This window comes from Buteo buteo, chromosome 16 (genome assembly GCF_964188355.1).
Source record: "Buteo buteo chromosome 16, bButBut1.hap1.1, whole genome shotgun sequence".
Lineage (NCBI taxonomy): Eukaryota > Metazoa > Chordata > Aves > Accipitriformes > Accipitridae > Buteo > Buteo buteo.
Window position 1 is genome coordinate 3,696,578 of NC_134186.1, and position 18,822 is coordinate 3,715,399.

Genomic DNA, 18,822 nt, shown 5'->3' on the forward strand with positions numbered 1-18,822 from the left:
CCCAAGGAAGTTCCAGTTCAGCCTTTTGTTCTGCCTTCCCAAGGAAAAGGCTCTGGGAGGCAAAGGGAGTCTCACTGGGAAAGAGTGTCTGGTCAGGATATCAAAGGTTTCTACAAACTTATATAGCACAAGCTATATTTTTTGCTGGAAAAGCACCTGAAGCAGCCACATCTTCTTTTGGAGAACAGTTCACTTTAACCTGCTTCAGGCTGCTTCCTTTTACTGCGTATTAATTGTTGAAGTGTTTTAATAACCTTTGGTCAAAGACAGCTGAAATTCCTGGCACATCACAGGACAACTGGAAAGGATGTTTGACAGCTGTCAGTGGGAAAAGCCGTGTATCCTAAAGGGATTAAAGCCCTTGCTTTGAAGTTTCTTACAACTTATACAGAAAAGAAGCCAGACTGGGAACAGGGAGTGTGAAATGACTTATTCAAGGTCACACCACAAATAGGTGGTGGAGGGAGAAATAGGAACATCAGGGTGGCATGGTCACAGGGCCGCGCCGTACCTTGGGTAGCTCTTCCAGATGCAGACCCAGCCGGCTCCTGACACAGCAGCAACATCTGAGGGCTGGAGACCCAATGAGTGATGTTGTCCTCGATCATGGAGCTGCTGATCTCTTGCTAACGAAATGCAGCTAATCACAGTCTGCCCCTGGATGTTTAAAGAGGATTTAACAATCCAAACACAAGTGCAACCCTGTTGCCTTAGAGAGGGTGTAGCTGTGAGCAAAATTTGGCCCCCCTCTTTTAAACTTTGCAGTTTGTCTTGACTGCTGCATGCTTTATTTTTAGAGCATCATAAAGGGCTTTTGTTCCAAGGTATATTTAACAGGGGAGTGGAAGGGAAGTAGGAGGGTTTTGTGCATAGAGAATGTATCTCTTGGTCTCTTTCTTCTAACCCACCCCCTCACCAGATACTCTTGGAGGGTGGAGTATAAATGAAAAAAAAAAAAGAAAATAATAATTTAAAATACTGAAATCATAGTCAAAGGGATTGTCTAGGCGTCCAGGCCTGGAGGCCTCTCAGGCGCCATAAAACATACATTATCACAAAAAAGACAAGGTACCCAAGAGAATGGAAGAGGCAGGGCAAGGGTGGTCCCGTCTGGCAGGAGCTGGCGGGTGTTGGAGGCAGTGCAGTGCCCAGGCAATGCTGGCTGTCCCTGCTTCCCACCAGGACACATCACACCTAGACTGGTGTGAGCGTGCTGGGGTGGTCCTATCCTTCTTCGCTGGCAATAGCATAAAGCTATCTCAGGGGAGGCTGTGAGGGTCCTGTCCGTTTGGTGATAGGGAGTCAGTAGCATTTTCATTTGGCCTTGAAAAGGTGTCTGAGGGAGCAAACTCAAGCTGGTGTTACCATAAAGAAGATAGACATGTACGGGCCCCACCGTACTGACACAAAGGGGCTGATTTCTGCTGTGAGTGATTTTACTGAGGCGCCATTATTCCTGGAGGCTGGGAGAGTGCCTCAGTGCTGCTGGTAGGTGCATAGCTAATTGCATAAGAAATAAGACTGTATGCGAGAACGAGCACGCATCTTCCTACCTGGAAAGTCTCTCATTCCGCCATTGCAATGAGATCCTCACCGGAAAAAGATGAAGTCCTGGATCAGTGGCAGCAAAGCTAAGAAGAAACTTAATGCTTAAAAACAGAATTAGTAAAACTTAAGAGAGACAGTCACAGCTGTCCTTTTGGAATCCCAGTGAGTTTGTTCAAAGGAGAATCTGTGTTTCTGTCCTTTCTTCCAGTCCTTCCCAGCTTCCCAAGGGACCTCGTGCCTTCTCAAAGCAGACTCCAGACACACTGAAGCAGGACAGGGCATGTAGCCTCGCTGGTGACTGGCAGGCAGCACCAAGAGCCTGGTAAGCCCAGACTGGCCCTGGCTGTCCCCACTTCCACCTAAACTATGGCACATGAGCTGCAAGTGCAGCAGGGGTGGGCTTAAAACCCAAAGGTAGAAACAAGGCTTTGTCAGCAGCATGCTAGTTACAGAGCTTAGCTCCAGGCAGGCAGAGGGGTCTGGTGGCTTCATTTTTCTCCTGTCCCCCATCATAGAGCAGCAGCTCTATGTTGTCCCTGCTGTTCTGCAAGACGCCAAGGAATGTTCTCATCCAGAGGTGGATTTGGCCTGGCTGTGGTGGCACTGAGGCCCGCAGGGCACCTTTCACTAAGGCAAAGCCTGTCACTGCTCAGCTTTGGCAGACACATTTCTCCCTCTTTGACACAGGCTTTTTCCTGCAGAGGTCAGAATCCTGTGCCCTGCCATTCCCCTGCATGGTCTGGCTCAGCTAGTGTTTTCTCCTCCTTCACTTTTATTGCTGGAATCTGGTAAGTCTTACTGAAAGGTTAGAAGAAACCTGGAAATCCCCTAAGGGGATGTTGCTGCTCTTTGCACTACCCAGAGTCAGTGAAATACTCTGGCTGGATCCGGGTAAAGGACAAGTACCCAGGACTATGACTCTGGTCATCATGAACTGGGCAAGGTTTCCTTAATTTAGAGATATAATCAGAATATTGATCTACTAATGCCACCACTGCATAAGATTTGTGCTTTCCTTGGCTGGACAGGACATATGTGTTCTTTCCTCTTCTTTTTTTGTACTCTCACCATTGCATGGTCTCTTCTATGGCATTGATTCTGATCATCAGACATCATTCAGCTGACTTTTGGGTATTGCTGTCCTCTGCTGTACAAGGTCTTGGCAGCTGGTGCTCTCCAGTGATCCCCAATGGAGTTTGCATTGCTCCAGACCTTTGGTTTTCATTCCCAGAAAACAGACTTTGTCCAGTCCCTAGATCCCTGGCAGGCAGGAGTTTGCACAGCAGAGTGGAGGGCAATAGTTGCTGGCTGAGTCAGGCAAAGCTCAGCCCAGCATGTCCTTATCAGCCAGTGCAGATACACCACGGCCACTTTGTCCTGCACTCCGAGCTGGCCACGCTCTGAGCCAGAAGCCATAGACATGTGTTTGAAGGGTGTTGTACCCAAATTATTTTGCTCTGTCTTCACATCTGCCTGTGTAGACATGCCTTGTGCCTGCCTGAGTGGGCTGGTAAGGCCATTTGTCACCAAGTTCGGAGAGCTGAACTTACTGTTATGTGAAGGAAGACGTACAAGCTTTCTTGTATTCACCTGCTGGTGCAGGGCCCTGAGTGGGACAGATTCAGTAAGACAGTGATGGGGGGTGAGAACGAGTGGTGGAAGCCTTTCTTTTTCACTTTGTTTTAAGGCTTGTACCAACTTGTCTCGTAAAATCCTCTCCTGCCTTCCAAATCCAGTCAACATGAGTCACCCGCTGAGCCCATCCTTTGCCTTCTCATTGCAACACGGATGACAGAAACCATCCAACAGGAGTGCTTGAATCCATGATGAGTTTTGTTCTATTGCATAAATCTTTTCCCCGTTTACAGGTGAGTTGCTACAGACCTATTGCCTGGGTGGTATTCCTGCAGCCAGTTCCCAAACAGCGTGCATCTGGGCTTCCCGCTGCCATCCCGTGCGTGCTGGAGTAATGCTCTTGTCTGGGCTACAGAAGGCAGGACAGCGTGCGTGAACGGTACGGAAAAAGGTTATCCTGCAGACCTGTTTTCCTTACATATCCAGTGTAATGCAAAGATTCTCTGAGCCAGTATATTTGCTGCATGTCTTGGCATCTAAAGTTAGGGGGTTTAAAGTTACTTTTTTAAGAGAAGAAAAAAAAACAAACCACCTATGGAGATTTTCTGGAGTGAGCAGGTAAGAGAAGGTGAGAAAAGGAAAGAAAGGGTTAGCCTGTCAGTACAATTACCATTTAGGAATAAGAGGAAACTAAGAGGCTTTTCTTCTTCCCTAATTTATTCCTTTATATATATGTATGTATTTTTGTCTGTATATTTATATATAAAGAAACAGCAAAGGACAAATCAACCCCCAGATTCATAAAAATGACAGCTATTTGGCATTGTAGTATGTGGAACACGTCCACCAAACTGAAACTAATTATCACAGAGATGAATAACTGATTCCACTCCTTTACCCTATCTTTTTTCCCCCGAGGGCTTTTCCCTGCTTCCCCACCCACCTCCTTCTCCTCCATCCTCCCGGGGCCGGCAGGCAGAGGGTTACGGGCTGCACCTGTCTGGGTGTACCTGTCCCAGGGCACCTGTGCCGGCAGCCAATCCCCGCCGCCCTGCCAACCGACCTGTCAGCAAAATACCTGTACGCAAAACCTCAACATAAATCAAACACTTCACAGGCAATGTCTGTCTTTAGCAGGTACTAGAAGAGAGAAGTCATCAGAATTTACTGGCTGCAAAGATTTGGAAACGTGGGGAAATATGTCTAATGAACTTGAGTAAGTAGAGTTTTTTTCTGTTTACCCACTCTTCTCTGTAAAGGCTGAGTGTTTCTTCTGAGGCTTGTTTAAGTGCTTTGGGTCTGAATGAATTAGACTCCTTGGGTTAATCTGCCTGTCCAGCTGTTTGCAAGTGGAAGTAAAAGAATGGGATGGGAGTGTTTTTCAGACTTTCTGTTCCTCACTAACCTGTTGCTGGTCTTGGGACAAATCACTTCTTAGCGTTATTATTTAAGAGTTGCTTAAAACTGGGATCCTTTTTTTTTTTCTTCTCCCCCACTACCCCCCCGACTAAAATTTGAGACATGGGGTTTCTGTCTAGAGACAAGTCTGTTCTGCCTCTATCCAACAAAATCTAATGTTGGCTACAGTGATTCTGTGGTTTGTTGTTTTTTTTTCTTATAAAATACCTTCCAAACTATTTACCAATTTTGGATTAATTTCTAGGTTTTTGGGTTCAGGGGTTGTTGTGTGGTGTTCTTTTTTTTGTTTTTTTGTTGGGTTGTTTTGGGGGTATTTTCTGTTTGTTTGTTTGCTTTTTTTTTTTTAAGTAAACGGATTCACATTATGATTCTATTAAGCAATTATGATTGATTATATTATTTTATTCTTTTTTTTAAAAAAGAAAAAGCACTTAACATTTTCTTGATCCTGTGTAACTCTTGCTTCTTATCTTGAGACCTCCAAAATATTTTGGACTTTGGGTGCTCATGGTATGGATTTACACAGCGTACTGTGCCTCACACCTCTGGAATAAAAGCAAACAAATGTCATATTGGTATGACATAGTGTAATAAAGACTGGAGGAATATTGAACGGTAGTGAATGATGCTGTCAATCCAGTCTTAAAAAGCCATCTAGGTATATAGCCCTCTATGAAATAAATGTGTGTAATAAAATATATCAAGAAATATGTCCATATATACATCTGTGTACAGATATGGTGCTTCAGAAGGTGTATTTTGAAAGAAAAACACATACCTGTATGTGTTTACAAGCCTGACAGTGGTGTTGTGACAGCTAATCTCTTAATAATTAAGAACCCTGAAAAGGTGCAGCACTAATTATTATTTTATGTAAATGCTAGGATCTGTATGCTTGGATCGATTAACAATCAGTGACTTAAATTTTCCCTTTCTGAACTCTTTGGGTAATTTATACTTTATGCTTTTTAAACTTAAGAATCAGGCCATGTGGTTTACTCTCAAAATGTTACAGAGTGTGTGTGTGTACACAGTGCATTGCAGAATTAGATTGATGTATTACTAATTATGGACTGGGGCATTATGTTACCTGATGAATTACATGGTTGCTTGACTCTTCTCTTACTAACGGGCTGTTAACCCCTGTGCCTTTCACATGAGAAAGGGGGAATTGATGGGACCTGCATCCCTTTTGTGATTCAGATCTCAACTCCAAAGACCGATAAAAATGCAGAGGTTGCTGTCTGCTCTCAGTCTTCGGGACAGATCTCAGTATGGGGCTCTGTTTGGTTACCTCCGGAGGTAAAAGGCTCTGTGCAACGTTTTCCTGTAGATTGAACCCGAGGACACGTTTGCAGATCTCTGTGAAAATTTCACATTAGTTCACTAGCCCAAAGCTGGGGAAAACAATTCTCTCGGGAGTACAGACAGCGGTGTGTACCAACCCCAGCCTGCTGGTGCCTTGTCAGAGGGCAGGGGCAGGCACTGCCAGCTACCCCGGAGAAACCGTTTTAGGAGCACGGTGCGCCTGGAGTACCTCACCCGAAAACTCCCCAGGGGCTGACGGGGAGCAGTGATGGGAGATAAGGGAGCTGGGAACTTCGTGGTACCAAAGGTATAGCTGAAACTTTCAGACAGCTTTTGGGTTTACTGTGACGGGGAAAAGGTGTCAGCGGGGAGGGGAAACCTTATGAAGAGCTGCTAAAGCCCAACATCTGAGCAATGGGGCTGCTGCAGTAGCTGTTAACCTCTGGTTAATCACCCAGGCCAAAGCCGTACAGGGTGTAGCTTTGTAGACATCAGTGGAAGGAAAGGGCTCTCAGAAGCAGTACTTAGAGGATCTGATAAGGGCAGCAGCGTGTGTCTGTGTGTCTCGCACAGCCATTGTTCTTTATACAATCCCCACGACCAGCTGAGCACAGGGAGGATGGATCTGAGCTGTGAACATGTGCCCAGATGTAGCTGATTTTAAGGGAGCTGTGATATCCCCATGGACTGATGCTGTCACCCAAAATGACAGGGAGAATAATCTCATCTCTCCCTTTGCCACTTTAATTTCACAGAAAGGACTGGGAAGAGACTAGCGTGACATGAGAGAATGAGATGTTTTGCCTATTATAAAATATTCGAACTGATAATTTCCATAGTCTTCTAAATTGAACTTACTTCTAACTCTGCAATGTGTGGGCTTGAAAGAGTTAACCAGGAGTTACTCCCAGTTGTGGTTTTGTGGTCGAAACCATGATCGCCAGAAGCAAATTTTTGTCATGCATAAGGTGTGTTATTAAAACTTGAGTTATGCTCCTGGTGAATGAAAAGTTAAAGCTCTTTTATAAAATCCTGGCAGTAAAGCACACAAGGGATAACCATGCTGAAGCAAGGTACGCTTTCAAGGGAGACGTGGGGTTTTGTGTTTTTTTTTTTTTTTTTTAAGTTATGTAAAGAGAAAGAGAGATTTGTAAATTAAAGAAACAACAATCAAATAACTGCTATGCAATTCATAACAAAGGAGTAAAAGCCCTCTGAATAAACTCTAGACTCAAAGCAGAGATAAATCAACATTTACATAGTATCTCCGCTTTGATGTTTTGGGTCACATTTTCAACTGATTGGTACATTGGTATAATTCCAGATAAATTTGTGGAATAAAGACAGTTACAGTGACGAGGATCTACTCCTGCTTTGTTCAGTCTGGTGTTTAAATTGTTGATCATTGTAAAGTATTCATCCGAAAATGCATGGGCACTTACATTGCACCTGCAAGTGCTTCAGTTCAGCTAATTGGCAGGGAGATGCTCCTGATCAGTGCCTTGGATCCTCGAATAGTGTGTGCTCAAGGATGATAAAGACAACAGCTGAAAAATACGTTAATCAGTGGAATTGATTTTATAACATACAATTATATTCTGGCTGGGGTTGCATTGCTAATACCCAAGTTTCAAAGGCTTGGAAGGTAAGAAAATGTGATGGCTTGTTTCTTGTTATTCCTTTAGGTGTTATGTTGTTCTGGCTGGTAGCTGTGATTATGGTATGGGTGAGGGTGAGGGTAGCTCTGATCCAAAAATGTCCCTTGTCCCCAGAATGTTCATAAGGGCAAGTGTTCAGAGGATGAGAGCAGGCGCCATTTACCAAGGTATTTGGTTCCTGGGTGCCAGCCACCTGCTGTGTCAAGTTTTTGTTTCTTTTCATCATTCTGTTTTTGCTGTCTGAGTTGTGATCCTTGCTCTCCAGAAATGCATTGTTTAACAGGGTTATACCTAGAATGGGATGAATCGTATTTGTTTGGCAAAAACATTGCTGTTTAATAAAAAAAATAGGATAATGTGTTTCAAACAAAGTAAAAGGCTTGCCTGACCTTGCGGGACACATGTTCACAGGATACTCTGAATCAGAATATATTAGAGTGGACATACAGAGTATATCAGCCAAGCATATTATAGATCTTGGCAGCCACGATCTGGCCAGCCTGAAAAGTCCCTCCAGGATGGGAAGGAAGAGGAAAACAAAAGGGGAGAACCAGTCCTGGCTGTATCTCACCAGGTCTGCAGGTAGTCCACAGTGCAGCTGAAGGAGGTACAGTCACTGCCAGCTATCAAGCAAGGATAGCCTGATAGGGCAAGGGAGCAAGCTGCATCGCTTGAGGCTTGTGTCAAGTGTCCTGCCCTGACACACGCTTCCTGTATCCTCTTGGGCAACGCACTGAGCATTCACCTCACCCACCTTCAGCCAGCTTAAACCCAGGTGCCAAGTTTGTTAGCTGACTGAATTTGCAGGCAACAGGAAGAGATCGGCACATCCCAGCCTAAAATGGGAGGACCAAACTGTCCTGTTGGCTCTTGGAGCACGTAGGAAGCCTGAGACTCGATGCATGACTCTGCAGTGGCAAGCCTCCTGTAAGGTTAATATTAATCTCTGCTCTTACTACTTTCTTAAATGAGTGCTGAGGTTCACACAGAAATATGTAACATTATTTAGTGTGTTACTGCAGGATCCTCTGATAGGATGTGATGAGGGAAGTACAGAAACTTGAGTAAAACTGGGCTCTGTTCTTAGTCAGGGTGTCTGGGGTCTGCTACAGTTCAAATAACCCTTAATAATTGATTACTAGATTAAAACCAGATTACCTGAAGAGCAGTAAAAAAGAAACAAACTTTGTTGCAAAAGATTGCATATCCCTTTATTGCTACTGTTGGTTTTTTAATCCAAGTCTTGTAAAACTGTGATTTATTTATTTTTTTTTAAATTTAAAAGCCACAGTTCTTAGAGTCAGTGAATATATGAGAATTAAAAAAATAAAATAGCAAATAGCTAGGTTTTTGGATGTGGAAGTTAGGGGGGGAAATCCATAAGCACTGAAAACAAAACAAGATAAGTGAATGCACTGCAACTCTTGGAGTTATGAAGCTCTTCCTATCATGTGTAATCTTTCTTATAGTATTTGAAGCACTGGGAGCTTCAATGCAGTGTGCGTGTGTGTGTGTTACGTCTTGGTGGAGATGAAGGTTTGTGTTCATGAATACATATATACATAAGGTGTCCTTATCTGTCTACAATGAAAATAAGAAAGCTAGTGAAGTTTAGACCAAAATTTCAGAAGTGCCAGGTCGTAGCAGATGCTCAGTCAGAGGCACTGTTCAGGGCCTGGGTTTTGTGTTCTCCCTTTGGGTGGAGATCAATCTGAAACTCTGGACACCTCAAAACTGGAGCATCTGACATCAAAAACTGCTTCTGGAAAAAATCAGCCATAATTCCTGAACTGCAAACTAATTCTGTGCTGTAATTTGTTTTGTTAGGCAGGGAAGGCACTAAAGCACGAATCATTTGTGAAATGTGATTGTGTGGGTGGATACCTCAAGGATGATGTTATCAGGTAAAACACAATACCAGCTGGTGTCCCCCAAACATCACTCAACACTGAATCTTCTCACGGAGCCCTTCAGGCTAGAAAGGCAGGAACCAGTCCAATGCTGGTGAGGTTTATAGCAGAGGTTCAGGTCTGGCTCTGTTCTCTCATCTTCACTGAGCAGCCTTGGATAAGTGATTTTAATGTCAATCCCCATGTCTCAGCTTCTCTTCCTGTGATAATAAATAGCTTCAAAAGTGGGGAGCTAGGCTGGTGTAAAAATGGAAGAATACTGAGCTTGGATCTTGGGTTTGTGGGTCCTAAAGAGCTGTAAGTAACCCAAGAGGGCCAAGAGACAGGCAAGTTACCTGCATTACCCAGATAGGGCCTGTCCCTGGAAGGTTTGTCTGGCTCCAGGACACTTTGGATTCAGCCTACAAACTGTTCCAACTGGTTTCAGCTCCACAGGAGAGCTGGGGTGGGGGATTCAGTCAAAGAATTTGGCAGGGTTCTATCTCCCTGAGTGTCAGCACAGCACGCATTGCCCTGGTCCCCACCCTCCTCCGTCCCATCTGTGGGGACGCACCACACCTTCCCTGCTGTATGGCCAAAGCCAGCTGCATTGCTAACCCATCTTCCTGGGTGGTGCTGAGCACCACTGGCTTGCATCGATGCTGAGGACTCTCAGTGCCCTTTTGGGAAACAAGAGCTATTTCTCAGAGATGCTCACAGTGGCCCCTTTTCTTTCCATCCCAGCCACCGCACGTTTCTGATCAGCACTTATTAAATGCAGGTAGATGCCATGCTGTGTGCATCTGTGTAGGATCTCTGGATGGACACGATGGGGTTATCCTGTCTCGTGCATGTGCCACACAGGCCATGTGCTTCCAGGATGCTCGTGCACTATCTTTGTGGGTGAAACAGAGCTGAGGGATGGCTAGGAAACATCCAGCTGTTGTGCTGAGTTAACATACTGCACTACCCTGAGGCAATTTTGCTGCTGAAATGCCCCTGAAGAAATCCAGTGACAGAGGCAACACTGTTATCCAGCTGCCTGAGAAAATATTTCAATCCTGTAGGCAGTGCAGGTCAGGGTCCATGAGATTAGTGGTCTCCTTTGACACCTATCGATCGACACTGTATTGTACTTGGCAACTAGGCAATGTTTTTCATTATTAGTCTGTATGTTTGTTATGTTTCTTTTTGTGTTTTGTTTTTCCTAGTTCTGTCTCTGTCTGGATTTTTGCTTGACTGTGTGAATGGGCCTGTGACAGTATGTTTACTGATAGCTGTACATTGTCTTCAGATATGCTTATTTATTAAACTTGCAAAGAGAGGGTAAAATCAGAATTTAGCTGAGAAGTTTGGATTTAGTAATGAGGCCACTTTGTAGGATGCTATTCTTCCTTGGCAAGGGGGCCTGGTTTACAGGCTAAAATCTTTACCCCAGAAAGCAGTCATGGTAAATGCTGTTCATCATCAGCCCTGTTCTCTCAAGTGTAGTGTTGTTCCTTCCCCATATTACTGATAAGAGGCTCTTGGGGAACATCAGGGTTATTTCAATAAGGAGGTGAGTGCAATGCACAAAGCCAGAGCTAATGAAAGCCCCTGCCTGAACTGCCTGGGGTATCTCTGAAGTCCTGTGGGCCGGAGTCTCTATTCTGTGGCTTTGAATTCCTGCTGCTGGTTGCCATGGATTCTCTGCTCCTTTGACAATGTGATGTTTCTCTGTAGCCATCAGCATCTGGCATGGCTAATATTTAGGTTGGAAGCTTAATCAGTTATAGGGGAGAGAACAAAGACAAGCAGCACAAAGCTTAAAGGCCGGCAAAACCACCCACTGAAACCCAACAAAAGGCAAAAGGAATACAAGCGTTTCTTTCCTGCTTGCCTGATCTCCCCACCTAGACCCTTTGGGCATATTCTCCTCTTTCAGCATAGCCCTGAGTGTTTATTCATAATCAGGAGGCCACTGTTATGGTAGACTTGGCAGATAAATAGGGGAAACAGAGATTGGGTGGGATGGAGCGGGGAAAGGGGGCTGGTATCACCCTGTGTCAAATTCTAAACTGTTTGGAAACAAATAGACTGCTCCCTTCCCAAAATCGTGCACTGCTTTGCACATGACCCCGAGGCTCCAGCATGGTGAGTCTGTGCACACAAGAAGGGAGGCCGCTGGTCCCATGTGTTTGTGTTTCGCTAACCGATCCTTGCTTTGTCTGAGCCACTGCACCAAGGCGACTGCCTGTAAAAGGAAAGTTTGTTTTGCCAAACAGAGAGCAGACAGTTTGCAGTGGACAAACATGGCATAGCCACATGGAAGGGGCATTGCAGGGAGTGATGAAAGTAAAGTTCACATGTGTTTGGATCTGGATTTGGATGTCCCTTTCCTGCATCTCTACTTCACAGAGATTGCTAATGCTGAGTTGGAAGTAGGCTATAGAAGCAAATTGACACGATGGTATCCTGTAGCTGAGTGAACTGAAATGCATCTGATGTCAAAAAGGTGCCTCTAAACATGTCATCATATCTGCTTATCTCCTCAAATCACCCTCTTTCTTCAGATATTGGTTAGCACTGTTGACCTTCTGGAATAGGGTCAGAGCAGAGCCAACCTCTCTGGAAATGTAAGGTGGGATGAAGTCTGCATTACGTCTCATCTGCAGAGCTGTACCAGCTGCAGAGTTTTATCTGAGGCAATTCAAGTGGCTCCACTCAGATATTTCGGTGACTACTAGAGATCATATGAACTCTGGAAAAGAAACAAGATGGAATAAATATGCAATCCCCATCATGTCACCTTTGTCCAAGTCCTCATCTGGGTGAATCAGTACAAGATCACTGGGACCAATGCAGTTCCCAACTCACAGGAGGAGCTGCTGTGTTGCTGTGCAGTCAGCCCACCAACTTTCAAGGACTTTGCAGTTTCTAAGCACTACAGGGTCCTGACTGAAGACTCCAGCGAGTCTTGCTGGAGTAGCCTAAAATGCTGCTGTCCTAATCTTCCAGTCCCTCCTTTCTGCTGCAGTTTGCTGCTTTGTAACCGAAGTACCATGAGGCAACGTGTGCCCGCATTGTAGCTCTCTCAAGTTCAGGGCACGGCATATGGCTTTAGGAGAGTGCCTTTGCTTTAGTATGCCAGGTTGAGGGCAGGGCAGGTTTTTCATTGTGCCATCTCTGCTGCAGGGACAGTTTCTCCTAGCAGAGACGGCATGGGGCAGGCAGTGTGAAGTGGTAATGGCTGCAAACAGCACAGCCAGAGCTACCTAAAGAAGCCAGGAGCCACATGTGAAAATGAGATGCAGGCTTCTAGGGCACTTTTCAAACTTGTATTCTTTATAAACTGGACACAGCTACAAGTGGTTGAGATCTTAAGCCCCTCCTCCAACTTCCCTCTGCCTCTGAGTGCAGACCAGATGATAAAATGCTAAAGCATCAGCCACTCATGCATACAGTGGTTGTGCCATGCTAAAGTGACAAGGCAGGGAGGCAGAATAGAGTCACACAACAAGGACTGCTTCAGTTGAGGGCTTGGGTAAGGGAGAATAAAGCTCCAAAGCATTTTTTCTTGTAATAGCTGAGCTTTTTTTAAGCTCCTGAATGCTTTGTTGCTACATCTTACCATGGTGTGTTTATCTATGTTGATTACAAGTGATAGAAGCTGAGTCTCACCCTAAGAGCAAGCTCTGTTGCTGCCTATTCTTCCTTGAGAAGATCGGATTGAGAATGGGTGAGGATTCCTGTCCAGACAGGACTGAACAGCCCATCGCCAAGTCGACAGCAGTGAAATCTGAGTCATGCCGATTGCTCGCCTTGGAGACAGCAGCGGCACTGACGGGGAGGGAGGGCTGCGTGAGAAATGCTAAAGACAACGAAACTCGCAAAACACCTGGTGAAGTTTCATGCGCGGGGTGAAACTGGTGTTAGTGCATCATCCCGACGTGTGAGGGAGAAGAGGAGCAAACTCAGCGTCTCCGTTATACCAGTGTGTGATGGGAGCTTGCGGTGGCCGGAACCGTAACATGGAAGCAGCTCCTCTCTGAACCAACCTGAGCTCAGGCGCCTGCTGCCACGTGAGCACAGAAACCAGTGGGAATTGGGTGCCTCGGGCCATTAGCAGAGCTGTTACCAGCTTCTCTCCTGTGCAGCTTGGATGTGGAGGGACTCTGCGTGGAAGCAACATATTCTTTAATAAAAAGTCGACAAGGACAGTAGAGGCAGCCCGTGATGGCCTCATCTGTGCTACTCTGGGAGAGACTGTGTACCATTATAGGGCTGCTACTCTGCTCAGCCAAGGAGAGCTCTTGAGTCTGATCTAGAGCCTCACCAAAACTATCCATCCATGATTTATATGTGTATTGCCTGCTGGAGACGTGGCAATGTAAGAGATTGGTGCGTGTGCAGGAGTGAAGCCATCTTAGTTGGGCTGCTGGGGAGGATGGACCAGCATCCTTCATCCCATCCAAGGTCTACCTCCGCACCCTTCCAGTTTCCAGCCCAGGAGCATCCACTGAGCACCTGGCTTTTCACCCTGTCAGTGTGGGCAGCTCGCGGCAAGTGGGCTAGCAGTATCTGTCGTGGTTAGCAATAATTTGGAGTTTCAGAGATGCCAGCTTCCTTTCAAGAGGAATTATTGTTCTCCAAATGATTCACTTAAAAGTCTAGCCCAGGACTTGCTATAAACACATGGAGAGTAGCTTAATGGAAATAACATATTCCTTATAAAAATGCCTTCAAAACGTAGCATTCATTACCTAAACTCATGTAGATTTTCTTTGCCTTTCCATAAAAAAAATCAGCAATTGAAAAAGTTCTGCTCTTGGCAACTTTGGAGATTTACAGAAATCTTCTTATAATTTTTTTAAACTTCTGCTAATAAAACCCAGCCTGCCCTTCCTGGACACTTCCATTTTGATTAAAAAGTAATTTTTGTCCACAAACTTGTTTTTTACGATGAATAGTATGAGCTGTTGTGGTGATGCCATATACACGTGGCTGAAGGATGTGACAGGAGTACGGCCACTGATTCATCCTCTCCTCTGAGTGGGGTCAGCCTGCAGCACAGAGCACCCAGGGAATGTGCAGAGGTGCTTCTGTGCTGGCTGCTAGTAGGATTTGCTGGAGGAAAAGGAAAGATGACCAATGTTTGGGTAATTAAGTGTCTGACAGTTTATTAACATAAGATGGAGAGACCTAGAGAAAGTGCCAGAAGAGAGGACAGGCAGGGCATTATTTTGGTATGTTGCTTCTCAGCTCACGTAGTCCCATGAGCCTCACCTTTGTCAGGAATTTTTTAGTGGAAGGGAGGGTGTTGTGATCTGCCTGTCTACTTCGCTCTAAGTAAAATCATATACAAGTGATTGAAAAAAACTAAGTTAGATTGGAACTAAATTTAAAAATCATGAACTACAGCAAAGAAAAATGATGGGGTTTGGTTTCATCTGGGTAGGTCAAGTTCTCTGAACACTGAATGATCATTTCTATTTGTAGGCTGCACTGGCCTTTAGCTCCAAATTCAAGGAAAAATTTTGCAAAGTTTCCTGATCACATTGCATTCAAATTACTGACCAACATCTCACCTTGACGGTGCATGATCTGGCTGGTGGGTAGTGTGCACTTGCTGAGGAAGGAGCAGTTGCAGATGATGTCATGGTGTTTTCATCCTGTTGCTGGGGCAGGAGGAGGGAAGCAGAGGAACATCTACCTCTCTGCATGGCCCCAACAGAGAGACTCTGGCCTAATTTTGTACATAGCTACAGGCAGAAGAATTTGTAATCCCAAAGACTCTGGGAGTTTAGGACCAGGAAAGCATCACTTCTCCATTCCAGCAGTGCCTTTGGAAGCCCTTCATGTGTTGGTGGAAATTGCTGTGGAAAATTAGTATCCTTCATTCCCTGTTTCCTCTGTCTGGCTCAGTTTTAGATCTGTGCGTCTGATGAAGAATGACACCATGAACTTCCAGAAATTCCCCTATACCAGTGAAGATGAAGCCTGGAAAACCTACCTAGAGAACCCCTTGACCGCAGCCACCAAAGCTATGATGAGGGTGAATGGAGATGATGACAGCGTGGCTGCCCTGAGCCTCCTCTATGACTACTACATGGTACGTTCCCGTTGGGGCTGGGTGTCTTGGGGGAGTTTGTCCCAGAGGAGAAGCGTGAAGGTAAAATATGTGCTCAGACACCTTAGGAGGGTACCTATCTACTGAGCTCTCCATGTTGTTTATGCAATGATCTTCATAACGCCTCCAGGCATAGAGTGCCACTATTATGCTCAGTGCACAGATGGTAAATAGAGGCACAAAACACCATTATACTGTAGACGGAACCCAGAACAGGGTGGAAACTAAACCCAGGTGTCCTGAATCTCAAGCTGGTGGTTTTTTTTACTTGACAGCTTTCATAGAAGAAACAGCAATGCTTTGAGAGACATGGAGCTGGAATAACTATGGGCCTTGCAGACTCTAGTGTCTTTATTTTTCCAGTGCTGCTGTAGGATGGAGCTTCAAGAAATGTGGATATGATTTAGCCCTAATAGAAGCCAATAGGACTGATGTTCCCATTCACTTGGGTGCTTTTGAAAGTCCTTCCCAGAACAAGATGATGTGGCTTGCCTAAGGTTACCTTGGGAATCCATAGCAGCAGCCCAGCAAGAAAGCCCAGGTCTCCTGTGTCCTCATGCAGTGTTTATTATTCACCCGGTGTTTTATCTATGAGACTTCACTTGCTACATAGACAAGGCTGATTTTGCCTCTGTTTTCCATTAATAAAATCTAACAATAAACAAACTCTTCGTTCTGCCTTGTTCTAGGTCCCAAAGGAGAAGAGGATTCTTCCATCTGGTATGATGGGACGCAATGAACTAGGAAAGAGGTTAGCTTCATTTTTTGCTCTCTATAGCTGTCTAATTCTCCTGCAGCTGCTTGCATGCATGATGGGTCTCTTAGCTTGCATAAAATAGACATCAAAGCACAGTGTTATTACCAACAACAGTGGAGGTTATTAACCCTGAGACATATATTAAAATTCTTTAGGCCAGATCCCAAGCAGGTATAAATTGAGCTACACCCATTTACACAACTGAGGATGTGTCTAGCTGTGTTCAGAGGAGCTGCACTGATTTGTAGCAGCTGAAGAATTTGTCTTTATTTCCTACTTTGTGACAATTGGAAAGGGGAAAGGGATTAAGCATTGGCAGCAAGAAAGGAATGACCAAGTCCTCTTCCATTCCCTAGGCTGATAAGGGCTTCTGTTCCACTTGCTTCCAGCCTCCCAGGATTCTCTTCCAATGACTCCCATTTGTCCTTTGAGGTTTTCAGATAATTAACTATTAAATTAATGGCTCATTTGCCACTATGAGTTCAGTTCCCCTTCCTGGATGCTGCGTATTTTGGCAACTTTTTCTGGTTGTCTGTTTTTAACTATTTGGCAGAATAAGCCTCTTGAAAGATACTTCTTTCCTTCTTCATAAGTGAGCTGAGTTAAGCTGTCTCCTCTCTGAAAGGCCACTGCATTCTGGACAGTGGTATGTTTTTTATTAACTGTGGAAACTTCAGCATATACCTGAAGGTGAAGCTCTGAAAGCAGAGTGGGTGGGAGCTACACATTCAGCTTTACTTCCCTTGGGGGTAGCTCATGCTGCCAAGAGGTGTATGGGTTACTAATGTGGGGGTTGGTTTGTTTCCTGAGCATGGTAACAGGGGCAATAAGCCACCTTTTCCCAGCTCAGCTAGGGCTGCAGAGTCAGCAGGGTCACAGAGTCACTGCTGCAGAAGGGACCAGTTCTTGGGATGCTGCACAAGGGGATGGTTTCCATGTGCGAGAGGAGTGTGGTTTTGTACACGTCTTTATCACTTGATAGCTCCTATACTTAGTCTTTTCTGCTCTGAAGTCTGGGCTATACACCTCACTTGAATACTGCAGCCCTGTCAATTTTTCACTGATCTCATGTTCTCTGGGAGTTTTGCTTCCTAGCTCCTGGAGTTTGTGAATTTTTACAAGAATCAGCTTTCCTTTAAAAAAAAAAAAAAAAAAAAGACAAGTTTTAAAAAATCAACTTTCAGTGTAAATGAGCCCTGAAAAGACTAAGATGGAAAGACCATGCTGCAGTTATCTTCCATATCATCCCTGCTGCTCTGAGTATTTAATAACCTAAATAAAGAAATAATGGATGTAGGCCCAGGATCTGCAGCCCCAAACCACGTCTAAACCATATTCTCTGATTCTGTGTGATCATCCCTTATCTGCTGAGCACCTCTGGCTCTTGCTGATTGCACTGAGAGGTGTGTGTGTGGGAGGAGATCACCCACGGGCCTGTCAGATCTCCCATATCAAGCAGGAGATGTACACAGCTGACTCAAGGTCACCTGGCAGCTAGACTGTGCAGTTTGCTTCCCAGCAGCACATCAAGGCACTCGCTTCTTTCTGTGACAACTTGCTGGGGTTGTCCACGCTCTACCCCGGTTTGAGACAGGACCCTTTCTCCACCAGGCACTGCCACGGAATGGAGTATGACCAAGAGATCGCATCCTTTGATGGCTCAGCCCATCTCATGAAGCTCTTGTCTGAAAATGTTTCCATGACCCAAGAATATTGTGAGCCACAGAAGAAGAACGGCTTAAGTCTTGAAGGCGTCCCTACTCCTCACAAGCCAGCCATGCTTCCACCAGGCACTAGCAAACTGGATGCCACCCCAGACAACTACATGGTCCCTCCAGGGGATGTATACGACAACAGCTCATTGAACTCCCTCTTCGAGACCATCCCCGTAGCCCCACCACAGCAGAGGTGGCAGCCAGACAGCACTTTCAAAGAGGATCCCCAGGAGGTCAGAGCTGTTAGTGGGTTGCATGCTGGCAGTGCAGCCCAGGGGGTACTGCATGAGGCTGTCTCTAGTTTGGGGTTTGCTCATGCTGGAGTCAGTGGGAGCTTTGCTTTTGCATTAGAAGCTTGATGCCATTCCCGTTGAATTGCTGGGGTTTTTACATTGATTTTGGAAGTAGGGTAAGGCTTCGAAATGAGGGTCCATGTTTTATCTGTGGCCTCTGTTGTAATGTCTGCAAGAAGGTGGATGGAAAAAGCAATGAAAGATTCTACTTTTGATTGTTTTGTTTCCACTTGTCTACAGTCACTGCTCTTCAGTGATATCCTCAAACCCCAGCCAGAGCCACCTTGCCCCGAGAGTTATGCTACGGACGGTGTTAAGAGGTAACTGCCAATCCACGGTCTCTGGGTTTCCAGTGCACCTGGCTGTGTCCCGTGCCTGGGGAAATACTGCATCCCTTTCCTCACCCCAATGCCAGTCTTGACAATGACCATTGCAAAGTTATAGATCTCATGCTTTTGCAGAGTTGTGTCCCCCCTGGTGTCTTAGGAGCAAGTTGCTGTTCCATGACTTTTTAGACACAAAACAGTGATGAATTTTAGTGTTTGTAGTAT

General features: G+C 45.3%; 1 protein-coding gene across 4 annotated transcripts in view; it reads left to right on the top strand.

Moving 5' to 3' along the window:
- The first annotated feature begins 1,806 nt into the window (after positions 1-1,806).
- The window catches only part of GRHL3 (grainyhead like transcription factor 3), a 32,038-nt gene continuing 15,022 nt past the window's right edge, over positions 1,807-18,822 (top strand). Inside the window, exons 1-7 of one of the 4 annotated variants that reach the window (XM_075047430.1) lie at positions 1,807-1,870; positions 3,417-3,562; positions 4,261-4,339; positions 15,302-15,488; positions 16,196-16,257; positions 17,875-18,211; positions 18,512-18,591. In XM_075047430.1, the coding sequence (XP_074903531.1) occupies positions 4,323-4,339; positions 15,302-15,488; positions 16,196-16,257; positions 17,875-18,211; positions 18,512-18,591 (683 nt within the window). In that variant the 5' untranslated portion in view covers positions 1,807-1,870; positions 3,417-3,562; positions 4,261-4,322. Of the gene's footprint in view, positions 1,871-3,416; positions 3,575-4,257; positions 4,340-8,416; positions 8,436-15,301; positions 15,489-16,195; positions 16,258-17,874; positions 18,212-18,511; positions 18,592-18,822 lie in introns of those variants that run through there. The other 3 variants (XM_075047431.1, XM_075047433.1, XM_075047429.1) reach the window with 3 other exon arrangements.